Raw genomic sequence first — 21647 nt, 5'->3', positions numbered from 1 at the left:
TGGGGCTGTAAACACAGCGGGTGTACACAAGTGTGTGTCTATGTGTGTGTGTGTGTGTGTGTGGTTTCCTACAAAGGAAATAAACAAGGGAAATAACGATAAATAAAGAGAATAGACAAGTCAAATACTCAAATATAAATATAATACAACATAGTTAACATAATCACATATAAAGATCAGAAAAATATAATACACTTCAAACTGCTCACACTATGCAACTAAATAGCAATAGTGCGAGGTTAAGCAACCGTCAGTACACAGGAACTACTTCCGGTAGTTGTACAAAATAAAAGCGTCCCCTATTATAATCCGCTAAAATGCTCTTATTGTGAAGGGCAAGCGGGACGCCATACTTCGTTCGCTATTTTATTAATCCACATACCTAATTGTTCGCTACAAACTCCGCTACTTCAAAGTAAACAATCACAAGCATCACATACAGAGTAGGTCTCATAACACAGGACTGACATTATGGACATACGAGCGACCGTACATGCGTCAACAAAGCTAAACCGGGGTAAGCTAACAACATAAATTAGTTTATGAAATGAGGGTGAACTCACGCGTTGCATGCGTGGCCTACCGCTCCAACTATGGACTACATTAGCGCCTAAATGGTAACATACTACAGTACTGACACAAACAAAAGCAAAATACAACACAGGTCACTACTTACTTGTCATTCACGCACACCTAACATTCCCCAGGAATCAGTGCACCCCCTCCGGACCAACACTGCTCATCCGACATTAAACTGCCCACCTTACTAACCGGATGATGTCCCTAGAAGGTGGGCTGACCCAGACAGACAGAAGACTGAATATTAAATGAACTTATATAAACTTATAAACACCAGTTCATAGAATAGTTCTAAAACTATTCTATGAACTTTGGGGCCTTTTATACAATAACAGTGCAAACAGTAGGCAGGAAGGTAGGGAGATTTTTTATATTTCTAACCAATCAGATCTTCCATATCAAGTGCTGATTACTCTGAGGCAACTGTTGCTGTGATTTGGCACTTTATAAATAAAATTGAATATATACGCAGGAAATGGTTACGGGCAGGCTTAAACTGAGGCCCCTAGCCTTTAGTACATGGGTCACCTGCTCAACCAGGTGACATGTAGTAGCACCGTCTAATCAGGGTCTGACATTGAGTTTTTAGATGAAGAAGAGATTGACTATAAGTCAGCTCCAAAACAAGCCCTCCAGCAGCCAACAAGGGGAGAAATATGGATGGCAAAAAAACGGTGAGAGTGAATGATCTTCGTGCCCAATGATTGAGGCACCCCACATGGCTGCCAGCATGAGGAGCCAACCAAAATGGTAGTTACTTATTTTGAACTTTTCCTCCTACATGCCATCTAAAAACTCATTTGTATCAGGAAATGTTCCCTCATCTAAATTCCCTTTTAGATCCAGCAACAACAAAACAAAGAGCTGCACTGTGTCTGGGCCCAGGATGGACAGGAAGACTCAGCATACATGCATCAAAGGCAAGAATTACATCTACCCCTCATTCGTTGTACAGAATAGCACAGACAGGCTGTTTGTTCAGTGGGGCAGGTGGGGAGGAGTATACACTGACATGAATCTGGTCGATTCCTAATTCAGTGCACACACTTAAACATCAGTAATCATCAGAAACCTTTACTTATTTATATTTGTTCAAGATAAACATCATATTTCCCCCATATCTTGATTTTTCTCTGTCTTTTTATTACCTTTTTCACCCCTATCAGTTTTTCACCTCAGGAAATCTTTTAAGGCAGGGGTGCTCAATCCCAGTCCTCGAGAGCTACTGTCCTGCAGCTTTTAGATGCATCCCTACTCCAACACAGCTGAATCAAATGTTTGATTACCTCTTCAGCATGCCATCAAGTTTGGAAAAGGCCTGATAACAAGCCATTCATTTGATTCAGCTGTGTCGGAACAAGGATGCATCTAAAAGCTGCAGGACAGTAGCTCTCGAGGACTGGGATTGAGCACCCCTGTTTTAAGGACTAAAATGCTTTATGAAAAAGTTTCATCATGACCAGGATTTAGTTTTAACTTTCAGTATAAATTTGTAGAAAATGCCACAGCTCTAAGAATTTTCTTGAAATCTCTAAGGATTTCAAAACTGTGAGGAACTTTTAGTGGTAGGAAGCTTTGTGAATACTGAAACTTTATTCACTTTTATTCAAATCAATCAGTCATCTACTGCGCGATGATCTCCTAGTTTGTTTGGGTTTTTTGCATATTTGTCATGCTCAGTTTTTTCAGATGAGCAAACAAATTTTAATGCTGGAGAAAAATAACCTGAGTAAATACAAAATGTAGTTTTGAAATAATGATGTCATTTATAAAGGGAAAAAATATGCAAATCTACGTGATCCTGTGTGAAAATTGACCCCCTTGTTAAATCATGAATTAACTTTGATTAATCTTGAAATCACTTAAACAGAACTTATCTGACAAAGTGTAAAAGATCTCAAAAAGCAACACATCATGGCACAGTCTAAAGAAACACTTTGGAAACAAAGTCTATAACGTCTGTCACTCTGGAAAGGGTTACAAAGGCATTTCTAAGGCTTTGGGATTCCAGTGAATCGTTGTGAGAGCCATTATCCACAAATGGAGAAAACTTGGAATGGCGGTGAACCTTCCCAGGAGTGACCAGCCAACAAAAATTACTCCAAGAACGACTCATCCATGAGGTCACAAAGAACCCAGAACTGCAGGCCTCACATGTCTCAGTTAAAGTTAAAGATCACGATTCAACAATAAGAAAGAGACTGGACAAAAATGGCCTGTATGAGAGAGTTCAAGGAGAATACCAATGCTGAACAAAAACCCGCAGATTTTTGGATCTATATATAGGATTTAAAGATGCTAACACCTCACTAGTTGAAAAAAGGGACTTAACGTTTTCACTTTAAACATGATAATTTGGCTTAGATGTAACTTAGAAGAAGAGTGCAGCTTTAAATGGCAGCATGACCAGCTATTTTTATATTGCATGTTAGGCAGAATATGCACACTATTAAAAGTGCTTTTAATATTAGTAATGTTTCTTAACTCTGTGTTTTCGATAGCAGTTTTATCAGGAAAAAAGCTAAGGGGGAAAATGTGATGTCCCATCAATAGTGCTGCATAATTGTAGGTCCAGACAGCTTAAAGTCCTAAATGCGGTGTAAAATTAATGACACCCTTAGCTCATTAACTGTGTAAACAAATGAATTTTTACAGCTCCTGTGTGACCAAGGTAAATGACAGGCTGTAAAAAGTTACTTATGGATGGAGTGAGAAGAGTTTGCAAGTTTGCAGTTCCTCGTGCCTTTCAATAGAAAAGTGCTTAGAGCAGATCCTGGCTGAGTGTCGTGTCCCTGAGGTTTTCCTGCAAGAATGAAGAATTCTGCATTCTTCTGTTTAATGCTCTGAGAGAGGTATTACTGTATTCCCGCTGACTAAAAAGTATATTTTAATAACCAGGAAAAATTTACTTTGACATCCTCCATCGAGTTTTCAACCGAGAATAAGAAGTATTACTGTTACCGTTTGCTCAGCAAGTCAAATTGGCTTTCACAATATAACCTGTATCAAACAGGTCGAGCCATTTTAATAGCTCTGATACAGTTGTTGATCTGCAGAACTCTCGATCAATGGACTGAGATTAAAAATGAAGTTTAATGGATGTTTGATGGATTTAAGTAATGCTTTTGACTTAAGCCGCAAATCATCTTCTCTTTGCTGTCTAGTATAAGCATCTACGAACATAATAATGAAAGGCTTTCCTTCAGGATGAGATTTTCCTCCTTTGACATCTGTCTTGTTCTTTTCAAAGAATAATAAGTACTTACAGTTTCTGCTTGACAAGATTAATAATAAATATTGCACTTTCAGACACACTAAATGATGAATCCTACCTTTCTATGTTTCTCCTGGTTATGAAAGTGCCAAAAGTTGTGTGTGACACTCTTTAATGAGAAATACAAATACACAGACACGTTCAGACTAAGTGCACCATAAGTGCCAGCCCTTCGTTATTGTGACTGATGGTTTTTTTTTTTTTAAGTTTTATTAAAAGATGTAAAAACATTAACCAGAAACAGATACATTCAGAACTTCTTAGAAGTTAAGGACAAACACACTGTGTTAAACAAGTGAAGAGAAACAGTGGCTTTATCTACATTTGTGAACAATGAAATGCTTGTTGGGTAAAATGAGTCACGGAGAAGAAGTGAGACAGTATATTGTACAATGGAATTGAGTAATTTATTGTAATAAAGCGCTACAGATTTCTCATTTATTCTACTTTATAAAGCAATATTGCACCACAGTAATTTTATTGTAGATTTATTTGACTGGATAAACATATCTGCATACATCGTGGATCATGACATCAGACTTTAGAGGACTTAAAAATATATTTAGAGTGCTTGTTAGCTGCAGAGCAATAGGGATGGGAATCGAGAACTGGTTCTTGTAGAGTTCTTGTAGAGAGTTCCACTATCTTTCAGTCTACAGTGTGGATATAGACATTACTTTTATTTTTATTGCAAAGGACGAGAGCGCGACAGCCAAGTGGCTGTCAGGCTTTCATGTTTCCAAAGCAGAATCACCGTGGTGATCGCTTTAATGTCTCTTAGAGCTGTTTTTTTTTCTTTGATTTGTGTTGTAGCCTTTATGTTCATGTCTGAATAAGAGAAAGATCATATGTGTGTCCTCAGTAGGACAGGTGTGTTGGGCTGCAGTCTATAGCTTTATATTGTGAAATGGTGACTATGAGACAGTTTGTTTCAGGTCATTTTAATGTAACAAGAAGTGTAACGAATTACTTTCTCCTGGGAGTAATTAAGTAACGTACCACACTACATTTAAGAAAAGTGTTCTGTGTAATTCTCCAAAAGTTGATTCTGTTTATCTGGACGTAGATTTTTCAGTGGGCTGGTTTCAGTCATTATGCAAATGTACTGTTTATAAGTTTGGTGAAACCTGCAGTCAGCTGAGACTAAAGAAGTCAACTGGATGACTGACGAAATGTTTCTCCCACTGAAAACGCTACATCCAGATGAACAGAATCAGCTTTTGGAGATTTACTTACCTGGATGATTGAGAATGCATCAAGATGTTCAGTGTAATATATGTAATGTTTTTTTTTTTTTTTTGAGAAATGACCCACCACTGATCACAACAAAGAGTGGAAATACTTCATAAATACATGCACAAACATTTGACCACACGGCATACAGCTAACTTGACTGAATGCAATGTCTTTGATACATTATGCTGCTCAGAGATGGAGGTGACTCTCAAAGCCGAGCCAATGAGAATCGATAAGGAATTGAATCGATAATGGAATCTGATTTGCTAAATCCGTATCAATTCCCATCCCTACAGACCAATCAAAAAGCACTGAACAGGTAACTTAATCAAGTTTACCGCTGTGTAACAGCTTACCTCCCACATGACCTGTGAACTCTTTTCCCAGAGTTTATAAAGTTCCTTTACATAAAACAACCAGTCACAGAAGAACAGCGTCCCTCCAGCTGAATAATTATAATAACATCCTGTAAAGTTTTAAACCAAACATAATGACACAATTTTGTCTCAAAGATAATGATTAATATAGAAACTTGGAATATAACATTTAATGTTTGATACTATGCCAAAGACTGTGCCAGTAATGTATAAAAAGCTCCAACAGTATCCCAAACAGGATTTATTACATAAAGGTTTGTAGGCATGATCCCAAATAATACTTTGAAGCTCTTAAATGTGGATCTTGTAATCATAGATGTAGCCATTCTGCCACAGCGGTTCATACAGTTTTTATTATGGAACTCAAGGAAAATTCAAGAAATCAAAATAGCTGGTCAAACAGTGGCAGATTATGAAGACTTTTCCATGTATAGTTCACCGTGTTTATTCAAGCCAGAGAACACAGACAAGAGCTAAATCTACAATAACAGCACAGACCAAACAGCACGGAGGAACAGGAAACTGTTTCACCTTCCCAAAATCAAGTGGAAGAAAATCCTGAGGCCAGTCAGCCCGCGAGACCAAATTGCCAGCTCTCTGCAGTAAGCAGCAGTGATTACACGACCGACATAGCAATCACACGCTTACAGGACATTTTTATAATATGTATGTTTACCTCAGATGGAGCTGAATCAGTGATAGGATGTGCTTCTGTTCTCAGTGATGAACAGGTTTATGAGGGTATGTGCTGTACTGCATGTTCTTTTCGAAGAACTGATTTTTAGCCACATGATGTGAAGCAATTTGACATAGTGGGATTCTTCAATGTTTTCAAAATGTGTCTAGTACATGAATGGCTAGAAAAGCAAAATACAAGCTCTATGCCTTGTTCATTTCAGCCACATTAAGGTACATGAGGTCCAATCAAAAGATTCAGAGACCGCACCCACTTGCCAATTTGCCGACCTTCCAATTTGAACTTCATTTTGGAGAAAAGGACAAAGTTGAACAGAGCCAAATGTAGAAAGCAGAGCAGCTGACTGTGCTGGTGTTCCAAATAATTTCAGCCTTTTCCATGTGCTGTGAGCCACCGCAAGATAGCATGATCACATGCTATCTTGCGGTGTTCTGCCTCAAACGCCCGAAGACCTGGAGTAAATCTCGGCACTGACTCTCTGACCCTGAAGGAGGAACTCATGCATGCCCACATGAATATTAAGAATAGAGAGCACCATCCTGGTTGTGCTCCTGACCTAATGTGGAGCTTTCAGTTCTGGAACATGAAGCTCTTCCACTGAAGACTGCTGTTTGGGTTTTTTGGGTCAAGACTAGAGAACCAACTTATTTTGACATGAAGGTTGGGAGAGCAGATAACAACTAAAATTAGGCAAAGCTGTTGCTTTGATATACATTAGATACAGTTTATTTATAACACATTTTTTCTCATGTTGCCTCTGTGTGCCACCACAGTGGACTATTTAAGTATTTAAGAAAAATAACTACTTGTTTTTTTTTTTAGGAATTATGACCATCTTTACATATAGTACACAATTTTCAGAGGCTCAAAGTAACAAACATTCTACATACTTGATTGTTTTTAATAATTCAATTCAATGTTATTTATACACAGCCAAATCAAACTGGTTTAAAATCCTCAAAGGTGACAGTATCAGGCTAATTAACAAAGAGGTTTTCCAGGAAGTTAAGATACTTGTTGTTATAGTTTCAGCCTTTTTAAAGAAGAAATCTTTGAGTTTTTTGTTTAACATGCCTCAGGACTTTTTCCAGGATTAGGACTTAGAATTTTGGAATTTATTGCATCAAACAAAAACTTTGGCTTTTGATTAGTTTAAAAAAAAGTAAAAAATGAAAAATATGCCATCTTTGGAGGTCCAACCATATCCTGAAATCTAAGCAAGAAAGATTTCAAAATTTGCAACCATAGTTGGAGCTTGGATGCATTCTTTCCTGAAAGCCAGAACAGAATCACTCAGCCAGGTATTTTTTTCAACCATACTTTTGTTTACTCTGGTACCAATCAGACGTGAACTCCAGACGAACCAAAATGAGTGACTTGAAGGTCTTAAATGTTTCATATTTGAGGTCTAAAAAACCAGTTTCCTTCATTTTAATATTGTTCTATATAAAAACCCTGTCGCCAAACATGACGGAGAGCTTGATCATGGTCATCAGAGGGGCTATTTACAGATTTTTTTTAAAACATCTCAAATTCCCACACTTACTGAGGACACAGGATTTGAAAATTCCACGATAACATTTTGCTCATTTCTGGTGGACTGTAGATGAGAATTCGTAGCAGCAGGGTTGTAGCCCGAATGTTAAAAATAAATTATTATTTTTTAAAAACGATAGAGTTTAGTGGAGACGGGAGCATTTAAATCAATTTTTTAAAATGAGTCCAAACTCCTACACCTCATCCAACAGCCAGCAGTAAGTTTAAAAAGTCACAGTCTGTGAGGCATAGATCAGAGAAGAAACTCAGGTCACTGGGACACAGCCAGTTTTCTACTAAAAATACGCAGTCCAGCTTTTGAGAAGCAAAAGAAATTGCTTTAAATGAAGGCCTTATTTGAGACTGACCTTTTAAGAGTTAAAGAAAAGCCTTCCCAGAGGCACGAAAGCACGAGTGCGAACAGGTAACATGGAAATCTGCATCCATTTTTTTAAACGACTCCTCAGCTTTTCAGCTTTAACTAAAAAAAAAACAACACTTTTTTTAATACAGAATTTGCCGTAGTCGCATAGCAACACAAAAAGCCACCACCTGCACTTCCCACAAGCATCTTTTTGTACAATACAGCACTCAGAGAATGTCCAAATACAACTACCCGAGGTGTTTGTAATCAATTTATGTGTGCAGGATACCAGTGAGGATCCAAATGTTGAAAAACAGACTCAACTCTAAGATATCAACAGGCACTTTGCAGATTTGTAGTATCACCCAGCAGAACGATGCAGAAGGTGTGAAAGTCTTTCACAGAAGCAGTGTGTGTGTATATGCTGCATGCCATTTTTATCACCGAGGGCTTCAGTGATCCTTCAGCGCTGTCCACGCTGTGTGCTGAGTCAGGGCGAACAGCCTTGAAGGAGTAACTAGTTTCTCTGACTTACTCTCACTGTCTCTGTTTTCTGAGGTCTCATTAAAATCAAGCCAATAAAATGTGTTTTGTTTTTTAGCTATTAGCCCCTTAACATGAACACCCTCTCTGTTTTACTTTCCACCTCCTTTCGTTTCATTTTCAAGTTTGTAGTAAGATGGTGTCACAGTGCTAACTGCTGATGCGTACTTAACATGATTAGTTCAAGGGGCCATGTTTGCTTTGCTGTCCTTTTTGATCCCACGAGATCCCGTAAGCACGTCTTTTTCTTTTATCCCCACTTTATGTGGAGAACTGATATATTCTTCATGTTGGTTAGCATTAGCATCCTTGTCATTTTCAATTCTGATTAACTATTTCTGAGCAGTTCTCCAACCTTTGTGGCAAAGTTGTAACAGAAACCTCTTATTATGGTCTCTTGTGACCTCAGTTTTATTGGATAGTTCCTGTTTTATTTTGAAGATTGTTATTCCTTGTGGATCTCTGTATTTTTACTTCCTTTGTGTTCGTTCCCCCCTCATTAGTGTCAGAGTTCATTTTTTGTTTTATTACACTTCTCCCTGGTGTGTCTTTAGTTTCTATGTCCTCCCTCCATCTTTGTGGGATAATTTTAGCACCGACCTACCTTGTTTCTGCTTCTCTCACTGTGTTTTCCTTGTTGCCTCTTTTTTTGGATGTTTTTGTCTTTTTTTTTTTGGATCCAGACATTTATTTTATATATGCGTCACTAATGCAAATATAGAATAAAGCGAGATATTGCGAGATGATCTGCTGAAAAAGGTTTCACTTCTTATCAAGGCTTTTATTGTGAAATCTTTGCAAGAACATGTTACATAAAGTCCTATTTAACTACATGATTATAGCACATGAGATTATCTTTGACAGCTGGTTGCTAATTCGAGTGTGTTTGATTCATAGTACTGAGTTAAATGCATCGTGAAAAGCAGCTCTATACTCTATACTCTCGTAGCTGTTGCCTATGGCCTCAACAGCTACGATAAGTCTGCTGGGAAGCAGTATGTGGTGTAAATGCAGTATATTCAATAGCACAAGGAAAATAGTGTAAACATATGCAGCATTCTCGTTTTTATAGTCCTGACAATACATATATAGGCTCAGTTGGTTCTTCTGCTCTTCCTGGCTTTCATTAACCTAACAGATTTATTAGCTCCACGTCCAACACAAACAGCTCAGTTTCTTCATGATGGCAGAGCAATGCAAACACACCAGCACCACAAGTATACCACCGTGCCAGGAATTCAGCACAGTACTATAAATTTTCTGCCACACCAGAGCAGGAGTGAGGGAGAGAGAGGGCAAACATCTTTCAGAGAGAAGGAAGAAGAGGAAACAGGAAGGGAGCAGACCGATGTGGGACACATGTAGGCGTTGGTGGGGGGCTGTGGAGACGGAGGACTTTATAATCTATTCATCAGGTCATTCATTTGCTGATGTGGCCACCTAGAGTTTACAAATGAATGTGAACTTGCCATTGTGGTTATATAGCCTTAGAGACACGTATGATTGTCTGCTGTCGTGGTGGTAACGAAACTTAAGAGATGTCACTGCATTCACATTTTACAAATTCAGATTCTGTATTCTCTTAATGTATCAGCTCAGCGTGCCAGGCTGAAACAGGCTGAGCATGCTCTGAAGGGAGCGGCCATCTGGAATTTCTTTCTAGGATGACAGGCATTCAATTTATCTAAGTCTACATCACTTTGGACTATTTACTGTATATGCACAACTGTAACCACATGTAATTTTTCAGAATCAACAATGTCCCTGTGGCTGGGCTCGGTGTCATTTATTTAAAAACATCCATGCACCACATTAATCATAATAATCCTTCTCTTCTTGTGTTGAATATAAAGCGCGCTTTGTGTTCGAGAAGTTGCTGAGGCAAGCGTTTTTTAACTTGTTTTTCACCGCCTCAATTTCACCAAATGCACAATGTTTTCTTTTCAGCTGAGAGAAAAGACACTTTAGTTAATGACGTGCATAACTCTCTTGAAGTGTCTGTCTCACTTATATTCAACGTTGCAAAGCAGAGGGTGACATATTGGGAAGTGAGTCCATGGTTGACATGCATTGTACACCTGCCGTCTCTTGCCTTAATGAAGAATATATATATATATATATATATATATATATATATATATATATATATATATATATATATATATATATATATATATATATATATATATATATATATATATATATATAAGGAACACAGAAGGGTGTTTTTTTACAGATATATAATGGTGAGAGAATTTTCAATCTATTTTGAAGGACAGAAAAGAAAAGGCGGGGGGGGGGGGTTGCTTCATCCCTGTACCTACAGGTCAATATTCTGTACGTGTGTCAAATCTTAGAAGAAAGAGCATGATATGAGCTTTGTATTCTCATGTGTATTTGGCCAGATAGTAAACACTGTAATCTCATGGAAGACCACCTGTCACATTGCTCTTTTTTTAAAAGACTTATTTGGGCACATTTTAGCTTTTATTTTATAGGAGAGTTCACAGAGTTGACAAGAAAGCAGGCAGAGAGTGGGGGGAGTGACACACAGCAAATGGTCTAAGGCGGACTCAACCCCAAGCCCCTGAAGCACCTTTGGTACATGAAATGACTGACCTGATGAATAGATCTCCAGCTCAACCAGGTGAGCAATAGCGGCGCCCCTGTCACATCCCCCCATCCCCAACAGAGTTAATTCTGTCAAAACGTTGAAGTCTCTTCACCTGCATCACTTTTTAAAACAGATTCATTGCACATCATCTTTGTGTTCAGTTTCATTGTAATTTTAATGTTCAGCTATATCTTTAGAGTTATTTCCATCAAACTGTAACGCATAAAATTATTTCCTCAACCAATTGTATGTAAATTTATCTTTACCAGTACATGCACATGCATAACAGCTGATACTGATAAGAGCCTTAAGGAGCTTAAGATGCACCTGTGTGCCAAGTTTGGTTGTCCAACTCCTGATCATGTAGGAGAAGCTGAGGGACAAAGAAACAAACATACAGACAGAGATTTCATGTATTTTAATAGGATACTATGCTGAAATACTGTCCCTGGGAATCTGATATTTGACAATTTAATAAATATGTAATAAATATTCCACAGCAATTCAAAGTGCATAAAACAATTCTTCAGCAGGTCATCTCAGAAGTTGCCTTCTGAGATGGTTCTATTATTATGTATCGTATACAGTATTATATTGTGCCCTTTGCTAAACTAGACCATAACATTGTATAACTATACACAGAAATACACAAAGTTAAAAACCATCATATAGTGGTGTAATACCAATCCAAATGTACAGTGCTTGAGGAAATGTGGTATAGGCTGTGATATTGCAAAGGTCACAGTTAGCTTACAGATATTACAGTGCAGGAGACTTTGTTATGCTGCAACAGTAACAGAAATTAGTGGAGTGTTAAACCTTTTCCAAAAGTGTAAAAAGCGGAGGTACATCATACATTTCAAGGAATGATTATTCACATTTGACTTTATCAACTCTCAACACAGTAGAAATACATGAAGGTTCAGTTCTTTTATTGGAGAACAAATCAGCTCAGTGCACATTTATTTTGAGCAAGTGAAATGAAATCAAGAGAACCCTATGGATCATGTTATGTTGACATAAAACATGACATTGTGTGAGTGTTTCTTACGTGTTAGGAAATCGCAGGTCTTTTTCTGATGGAGGCATTATAATTGCAGGTCAAACTTACACTGCTGTATGCTTTTGATTCATCTTCAAGTGATAAATCCATCTACAGCACTCATCGAGTGGCGATGACAAGTTAAGCTTTACAAAGACCTCAACAATTAATTATCTGTGCATAAGACTCCAATGTGAGGACCACTCTTCAATACAGCCATTTAACTTGGTTGCTACGGCAACTAGGCCTGCATAACAACAGCCGTCATGATGGAGCGATCACTGACGGTCTGACTTCAAGATAGGCCACAAGTTCTTCCACTTGGTGCAAAACACTTAGTCTTTTATTCCCCCACCACAAAAGGAGCTGCATTATGCAATACTGTGCAACAGCGGAGTGACACGTCTACACCAGTGACATGCTCGCTCTGAGATGGACTGAGCCTTTAAAGTACGAATGGACATGCCCTGACAGGAGTTATTATGTTGTTATACATTTAAATGAAAAGGAAAATGTGCCTTATTAAAGCTAAATGCAGTTACAGTGCTTTTGTGACACTGGTATGCTTACCATTCTGAAAGTGTGAAGAGTAGCTTATAGAGTGTATTTAAACATAAATACATATAAATTCAAAGTTATCAGTTTTTAGTTCATCTTGCTCTCTGCACAGAACTCTGCAAAAGTCTTAAACCAAGTGCTCGTTTCTACATATTTTGGTTTCAAGGCAATTGGAAAGGATTTTTTTAAGTGGTTCCCCAGGTTTTTCTTTGGACACTGTCCTTGTGTCTGACCATTTTAAAAGTATATGTGTTGTTGTTTGTTTATTTGCTACTTAACACTGACCTGCGAGTCATTCAAGCATAAAAAAGGCACCTAACTCAAGGGATGAACTGTGTTGTGTCTACACATAACAGAAAGTGCCCATTTTAAATGGGATCTTTAGCACTTTGTTACTAGCAGCCTGTCACAAAAACACATCATTTGTTCCCATTATCTGAAAGTCATGTCCTTAAGCAATAGGAAAAATCCACTAAAAACCTGACAGAGAACCTAAGAGATGCATCTGGCCCTTCAGCTGATCCATCTACTGTTAGCCAAAGGCTCACCAGAAATATTGTCAGTGGAAAGGTGACTGTCAAGAAGCCATTTTTCAGGAAGGGAAATGGGGAGAAAAGGTTGATGTATGCCACATTATACAAGAACTGGACTGAAAATCAGTGGCAACAGGTCTGATGGAGTTATGAAACCAGTTATAGTTTCTGGTTGCGAGGCCACTTCCAGTGGGGACACTGCTTCAGATAGTTCATGCTTGAAGAAAAAGGTGGTCATACCACATACAGTGGGGCAAAACAGTATTTAGTCAGCCACCGATTGTGCAAGTTCCCCCACCTAAAATGATGACAGAGGTCAGTAATTTGCACCAGAGGTACACTTCAACTGTGAGAGACAGAATGTGAAAAAAAAATCCATGAATTCACATGGTAGGATTTGTAAAGAATTTATTCGTAAATTAGGGTGGAAAATAAGTATTTGGTCAATAACAAAAATACAACTCAATACTTTGTAACATTGTTATTGCCAACAAAGGTTATGTTACAAAGTATTGAGCAGACAAAACTCTGGAATGCAGACGACCCAATGAGGAGCAGAGGTAGACCCTCACTATAAATACACACACACAAGTTAATCAGGAAGTGACACTCAGGAGGAAAAACAGCTGAAACTAATGAGCAAAACGAAACACAGACCTTCAAAGTAAAACAGACTGTTTTCCAAACACAAACTCAGAGACACCAACAGAGCACAGAGGGGAGAACACAGGTAGGAATAATAAAACACTTAACACAAGAGCTAAACCCAAAGAACTAATTCAAAATCAGAATAAACTAGAAAATAATAACAATAACCTCAAAACAAGGGTCAGCGACCCAGGACCATGACAGTAACAGACCAAACCTTACATTTGCATCCAAGACCTTCTTTCTACAGGCAAAGCTTCTATTCCTTTAAAACATTTTATAAATGTAGAATAGTTAATGTCAGGGGTAGTTCATGCAGGGCTTAGAATATTCTGCATTACATTTGCACTTTTATCAACCTGTTAAAGAGTAGGTAGACATTTTACTTTACTAAATCAGCCATGGGGCTAAAACAATTAAAATCATATATTTTCTCATGCTATAGTGTCTACCAAAGAATGGACACGGCATAATAACATCAAAACCATCATGTAGTGGTGTAATACCAATCCAAATGTACAGTGCTTGAGGAAATGTGGTATAGGCTGTGATATTGCAAAGGTCACAGTTAGCTTACAGATATTACGGTGCAGAAGACTTTGTTATGCTGCAACAGTAACAGAAATTAGTGGAGTGTTAAAGCTTTTCCAAAAGTGTAAAAAGGGGAGGTACATCATACATTTCAAGGAATGATTATTCACATTTGACTTTATCAACTCTCAACACAGTAGAAATACATGAAGGTTCAGTTCTTTTATATCAGATTCATTTTCTTTTTTTATAACAATTTTAAGAAAAAATAGAAATTAAAGAAAGTATGAATCTTGTTGTAGTTGCAAAAGAAAGTCTGAATTTAGGAGGCCAATGGTCTGTTAAATACTTAAAATACAAATCTGCTGTCCAGCCAGACCTCACTGGGAAACGATTGTTACTCTTCATTTTCACACCTTCCCAGTTTCCACTTAGAAAGTTTGACACAAATTGCACCGTAACAAAATCCCAGAGCCGACAACTCACCTCTGGATGGCTGTTAGGTAGGTCGGGACTTTTCTTTATCTGCCGCAGTTGCCTTCATTGCATCAGTCTGTCAGGCGACTTTGGGGAATTACAGCCATGGAGCCCTTTTGACACATGTCCGTTAGGAGCACAGCAATATGGGTCAAATTATGAGCAGAAAATGAGTTGTTGTTATCCTGAAATGGAACCCGAAGAGGCCACTGTGGGTTGAAGTCCATCCTGCAATTGAATGCCATGTTACCTCAGACCATCAAGTGATTTTTACAAAATGTTTAAGGGAAGCTTCAGGCGTTTCTTTATTGCCCAGTTTATTGAGGCTGCATTAATAAAATACACAATATCTCTCAAACTAAGACACCATACATTTCATTAACTTACTCTTTTTTTGGCTACTCAGTTACTCAGAGTTTTAATTCAACACCCCATTTGCTCTCAGCAGGAGAGCTTCAAGTCTGCCTGTATAAGAGGTTGTATGCTTATGCTTAAGTATACTTGTAAAACTGCATTAACACTTGTTAATAAGTGTAATAAGTAAGTTAAGAATCAGTTAGTAGTCATTTTAGTCTTAAATTATTAATTTAATTTATTTGCAAGTAAGTTTTCAATTTATAGTTGATTTAACTAGTTTCTATATGGTTAAGTATTAGTGCTATGCCTTGCAAGAGGTAGAAAGTCAATTTTTTATCCCATGTTAAACTTAAGATAATGTATTGTAATTGTTAGTGATTACCAAATATTATTATTGATTTCAGATGAAGGTTTCACTACTAATCAATGAGGCTGTAGCAGAAGTGTCCACTAATATATGATGCTTATCGATTATGATCTTTTCCTGAACATAACTAAAGACTCATAATCTTTCCATTTAGACCAATATAATCCAGCCTGCCTGATTATATACTATAAACATAAGATACAAGTTTATAAGAGCCAGATAGCGCAAAATTCTACAAATAGATCAACTACAGAGTATTTATTAATCATTTACAGTATTTGTAAAGATCTAGTGAAACGTTACAACATCAACAAATCAGTTATTAACCATTTAGTAAACATCATTACTTCATTATTTATTAATATAATGAATAGAATTAACCAGACCAATATGGGACTTTTAAGACTGATACCAATACTGATATTTTTTTGATTACAAAATCTGAGACATTATATGAAACATTTGTTATGTGTAGTTCTTTATGATCCCTTACTAGGATATTATGACTGTGCAGTTAAAGAATAAATTATTGCTTGTTCACACCCTGCCCAGCTCTGCTCAGATCAACTGGTTTTTGTGGCAGTGCAAACATGCATGATGCCAACATAAAAGTTGCACAAGGCCCTCTGGTAGACAAACTATGTAACACTGGTCCTCAGCTGCTAGACAAACTGCTGAAGTAGTTTCCTAACATACTTAAAATTGTATTTTTCCCCCTTGATTTTGTGCTATAAGTGTACTGTTGTACATACAACATGGCAAAATTGCAGCCTTCTTGGCAAAAAATAAGATGTTCAATATTTTAAGGTACATTTTGTGATTCAACCAAAATCTTACTGAGAAGATTCATCTTTACAGCTGACAGTTTGTCCACTTTTTAATGTCTGAGTACATAGTAGTGATCATATTGTTTGGCTTCTGTTTAAGCTGGGCAGGTAATGTACAAGAAGCTATATCTGAGTTATTCTATCAGAGGGGAAAAGCTTAAGAAGACACAAAAATGCTTTTTCAAGTCCATTTTCTTAACTGCTTATCCAGTTCTGGATAGGTCCCCAGCTGTCAGTGTGAGAAAGGTGGAGTACACGCTGGACAGGGTGTCACACAGCCACATAACAGAGAGATAGAAAACCATTCATGCTCACATTCACAGGCACATCCAATTGAGATTCCCCAATTAACCTGACATGCATATATTTGGTCTGTGGGGGAGAAAAGGGAGCATGGGAACGCGCCATGCTGAAAGTCCTCAGCAGATTCTAACCCACTGTGAGGTGACAGTTCGAACCAGAGCACCACTGTCTGCCAACTGCTGTGCAGCGTGGCATCGAGATTTTGACTGGCTGAGAATGCGTTTGTCCTTAGCAGCAATACCTGTTATATTTATTGTTGCTTGAAGTGTAAATTATGTAAATGCACAGTGGTACTGTTTGAGCCATCCATCCATTGAGAGGTGAGAGGCGGGCACACCCTGGACATTCAGCAGCCTATTGCAGGGCTAATTAAGAATAAGTGATTAGTCAATCCATCTATTCCATTCCACTTAACTGGGGTGACAACTAATGTGTGTGTGTGTGTGTGTGTGTGTGTGTGTGTGTGTGTGTGTGTGTGTGTGTGTGTGTGTGTGTGTGTTGGGGGGGAAGGGGGGGAATGGGGTCAACTGCAAGACGCAGGCTACACCCTGATTAGGTCTCCAAGCCAAGCCAGCTTTGTTTATAAAGTACTAAAACAGCAAGTGCTGACCAAACTGCTCAACATTAAGGACAGAATAAGAATACAAAAATTAAATAAGTATAAACATAAAATACAAAAATAAACAAATAATTATAAGAAGAAGAGGAAAAATACTAACAATATATAAATTTAATAATTATTATTAAGTAGTAGTAGTACTACTGCTAATAATAATAATAATAATAAATAAATAATTATATATGTAAAAACACAGAAAATCTACGTTAAAAGTGGATAAAAGTACACCTGTCTATTGCGGGGCTAATTAAGAATAAATGATAAGATTTAGGACATTAATATGAAATGGCCTTGCAGAGAAAGCTCTGAGTTTTGCGCATAAATCCTCTTCATTTGCCCGCTCTCTGACAAAAGATTATAAAGGGTGGATTGTAGGTGAGGTGAGGTCAGCTATTAGACAAGGGGGTCCTCAGAATTACTAGATAAACTTGTGCTTGATTAAAGATGTCTTATTATTAACTGTTTTTTTTAAGAAGCCAATAAAGTCAGGCAAAAACATAACACATGTCTGAAGCCATCGTAGCTTTGCTTCTCCACCAGCAGTGAGGTTGGAGAGAATAATGCTGGAGTGTGAAGGTAGTGGTGGTGGTGGGGGGGACTCAGCGCAGAGCAACACGGTGAACGAGCAGGGAGGCGGGAGCGCGCGCATAGGAAGGAAGGGAAGGAAAGGAGCTGAGGCAAATCAGTCGCCAAGCGGAGCCCAAGACAGCGGATGAACGGAGCCGAACGTGTGTGCTTGTCGCCCTTGTCGTTTTTTTACAGCAGCTCAAAGCGGCGTCCGGCAGCCCCGAAACCCGCCCGAAAATGATCTTCAAACTCGTCCATCTCCTCGGGGTGCTCGTCTGCGGCGGCCAAGGTAAAGGGATGCGCGCGGGAGTGTGTGGCAATCCTCGAGCTTTAGTGACTTTGTGGACAAGTTGAGTGTTATTTTGCCATCTCGGTCTGCAGCAGCCAGAGAGAGGGCTGCGAGCTGAAGGGGAGAGAGGGAGTGTGAATGTAAGTGTGTGTATGTGTGTTTGTGTGTGAGAGAGAGGGGTGGATTGTTTAAGTGGACGTTGTTTTGTAGTTGAAGCACGTCTTGCAGGGGGGCCAGGATGCTTTCCTGCTGAAAAGAGGGATCCTGACGGGGTCCTGTGGGGTTTTTAGGGTGTTGCAGTGCACTCCATACTTCCCCAGGATATCATCTCTTACTCCAATTAGTTTAAAAAAAAAAACAACAAAAAAAACCAAACATGTTTCACATCGCTGCTGTATTTTCTTATTTGCAAACAGCTCTCCTTTCTTTCCGCTTTAATCACTGATTCCTCCCAACTTAAACCGGCAGCGCACGTGAAGACGTCAATATCCACTCATATCTGTCAAAGACCACCGCCTTTTTTCGCGCGCGCGTGTGTGTTTATTAGTGTGTGTGTTTTCACTCGTCGCTGTCCACTCTGTCTTGTGAGGAGCACTGTAGAGAAAACACTGTCATGGACTGAGGTTTTTGTCAACACCTTCATCAGCGTCTGCACCTCGCGCGCAGGCAGTGCGAGATAATGTGAGATTAATGACGCGGTGATGCTTCCCAAAGTTTCTTCTTTTGTGTGTGTGTGGATAAAAAAAATTCTTATTAGTCTTATTTGAGACAGCAGAGTTACACTTACTCCGTTAATTGGGTTCCGCGTGCGTCGCGCACCTGATTCGAAGGAGAGGGGAGGGGGTAAGGGGGTGACGGTTTGATCCGAGTGAGCGCGCTCCAGCGAGCCTGTGGGCAACATAAAGATGTAACCTGAGTGGCTGCTGCGTGCACGCGGATGCATTTCTTTGCCTTAAAAATATTATCGTTCTTGTGTTTCTTAATCGTGTCGCTCGCTGAGAGTCTCCGAAGCTTTACAATCACTGGAAAATACTGAAAATCCACCGTCTGGATAAGTACACGTAAAAATAAAAAAGACAGGGCAGCACAAGGTGATCATTTTCCTTGGTGTGAATTGTGCACTTGTTCATATTAAACCAAAGAACTAAAATATAAGGGAAAATAAGAGTCGAGTGAGTTTTAGGAGGACATTCGTCTTTTTTTTTTGAGTGTGGCCACTCTGGCTTCCTGACGCACAACGGCAGGTGGGGGTAGAGCGCTGCAAAGTGGTGCCAAGAGTGAAGCCATAAGCCACGAGTCGTTAAAGTATGTTGCATTCAGATACTGCTTTTGCAAGTTTTTGCTTTGAAGTCTTTCAGGAGGGGGAGTGGATCTCAAAGTGCGTGTGTGTGTGTGTGTGTGTGTGTGTGGGGGGGGGGGGTCCTGGAGGAGGGTTTACAGGGTTCCAAAGCAAAATGGAAATGGTAGATCAAGTTGTTTGTGTGTGCCACAGTTTTAAAGAGGTAAAAGTGGATTTAAAGGAAGTGCTGTATGGTTTTAAAGTATAAGGGAGTAGATGCTTTCTCTGGGTTCAAACCCAGTTACTGTGCACTTGATTTGGTTGACAACAGCAAAGGACTGGGAAGCATACCTGACCGAGACACACTGGGCCACAGACACCCACAGTTTATTATCCCTGACACTTCCAAAAGGACTGTGCAGTTTATCGGCAGCTCATATTTCTACCGGCTTAATCAATAGTCTGTTAGAAAGTGCTGGGTTATGATAGAGAGGAAAATGAAGAGGGCGCGTTCAGAGAGCGGCGTTGCTTCAGAGCGTTCGTATATTATTACATTTAATCCCAGCTGAGGTCAAACAAAGACACATATAGGCAACTACTGTTCATAGAGCCCTAACTGGGATATTCATCGCACTCTTTATTTTTCCCTTTTGTTGCAGGAGTATTACATCACCACCCTCCCCACCCCACCCCCAAACCAATTTCCATTCTTATCAAGCTTTGTGTGTGTGTGTGTGTGTGTGTGTGTGTGTGTGTGTGTGTGTGTGTGTGTGTATGTGAGTGTGATAGCAAAGTCCACACAAATTGACCTGTTAGACAATGCTCACAATCTGCTCTTAGGCAAATTATAAGACTGCTTCTGAGTCAAGGGGTAGAAGTATGAGTAGGATGCTCGATTCTCTGTGTCTGTTATCAGTGTGGGGCCTTTGAACAGACACTAATCCATCAGTGAAGGGAGTAAAGCCAGAAAGAGGTTTTACTCCCCCCCCCCCCCCCCCCCCCCCCACCACACACACACACACACACACACACACCACCACCACTTCCCATCGACAGCTTTGGTTTCTTCCAGGAGTCAGCTCGATGCCCTGTACTCCTACTACACTAACTCTGCAGATGCCTTCTCTGGGCTCCTGAAGGAAAACATTTGCTTTGAAGTCCCAGCTCGCCTCCTGCCCTGCACTCGCATCCTCGAAGGTGTATGTATTTGGCTTTTTACAGACGCTTAGTACAATGAATTATATGCTCGTTCGGGCTCACCCGGGACTCACCGATGTGATGTTAAGTGGCGTAATTAAGATATTTCGCAGTGTCTCTTGGGGAGGGAAATGTCAGTGGCTCAGGGTTTGGAAGATTTATGCCCCTGCACTTAAGTGTCTCTCACTGCACACACACTGATTCTGGGCTTAAGCATGTTGGAGGCTTGCTTACATCCTGCTTCGGTTTGTGCACTTGCTCACAAGCATGCGAGGGTCACACACTTGGCCTCACGTTTGTGTTGCGCTCATCCTCAAGCCATGAATGAATTGTCTTTACAGCAGCTGTTAATGTCAGAAATTTTTTTTCTTTCCCCCCCAAAAGTTTCTCACCATGCCGCACATCGCTCTTAACAAAATGCAAGACCAGTCATAAACTCCTCTTAAAGGCATGCAAAGCTATTCACAAATGAAATAGCCTGTGTCTCTCTTTGACTAATAAACTGGGGGGGGGGGGTGCTGGCATACATATAAAGAGAGCCAGTGTATATATGAAAATGGAATCGCCCCCTCGAGGCAGCTGCATACGAGAAATCAATTTAAGGAACGGCTAGAGTCAGCAGGGCTCTGGATTGTACAAAGGGCAATCTCGGTGTTATGGATATGCTATTTATTTGCCTGCAAGTTTTTTTTTTTTTGTTTTGTTTTTTTTATTCGTTGTGCCCTTTAGCACTCAATCTGTGCGAGCCCCAGCATCGAATTTGTACGTGGCGTGTAAGACAGGAGGAGAGTGTTATAACACCTGGATACGTGAAAAACAAAGAACTGCCAAGC

General features: G+C 39.3%; 1 protein-coding gene across 1 annotated transcript in view; it reads left to right on the top strand.

The window, feature by feature from the left end:
* The first annotated feature begins 18186 nt into the window (after nt 1-18186).
* The window catches only part of ncam2 (neural cell adhesion molecule 2), a 462302-nt gene continuing 458841 nt past the window's right edge, over nt 18187-21647 (top strand). The window contains exon 1 of the mRNA XM_080878982.1: nt 18187-18338. Within this exon, the coding sequence (XP_080735108.1) occupies nt 18287-18338 (52 nt within the window). The 5' untranslated portion in view covers nt 18187-18286. The remainder of the gene's footprint in view (nt 18339-21647) is intronic.

The sequence above is a fragment of the Rhamphochromis sp. 'chilingali' genome (genome assembly GCF_963969265.1).
Source record: "Rhamphochromis sp. 'chilingali' genome assembly, chromosome: 3".
NCBI lineage: Eukaryota > Metazoa > Chordata > Actinopteri > Cichliformes > Cichlidae > Rhamphochromis > Rhamphochromis sp. 'chilingali'.
Note: the sequence above shows the minus strand (reverse complement) of the source record. Positions and strands in the feature narration are given on the sequence as shown.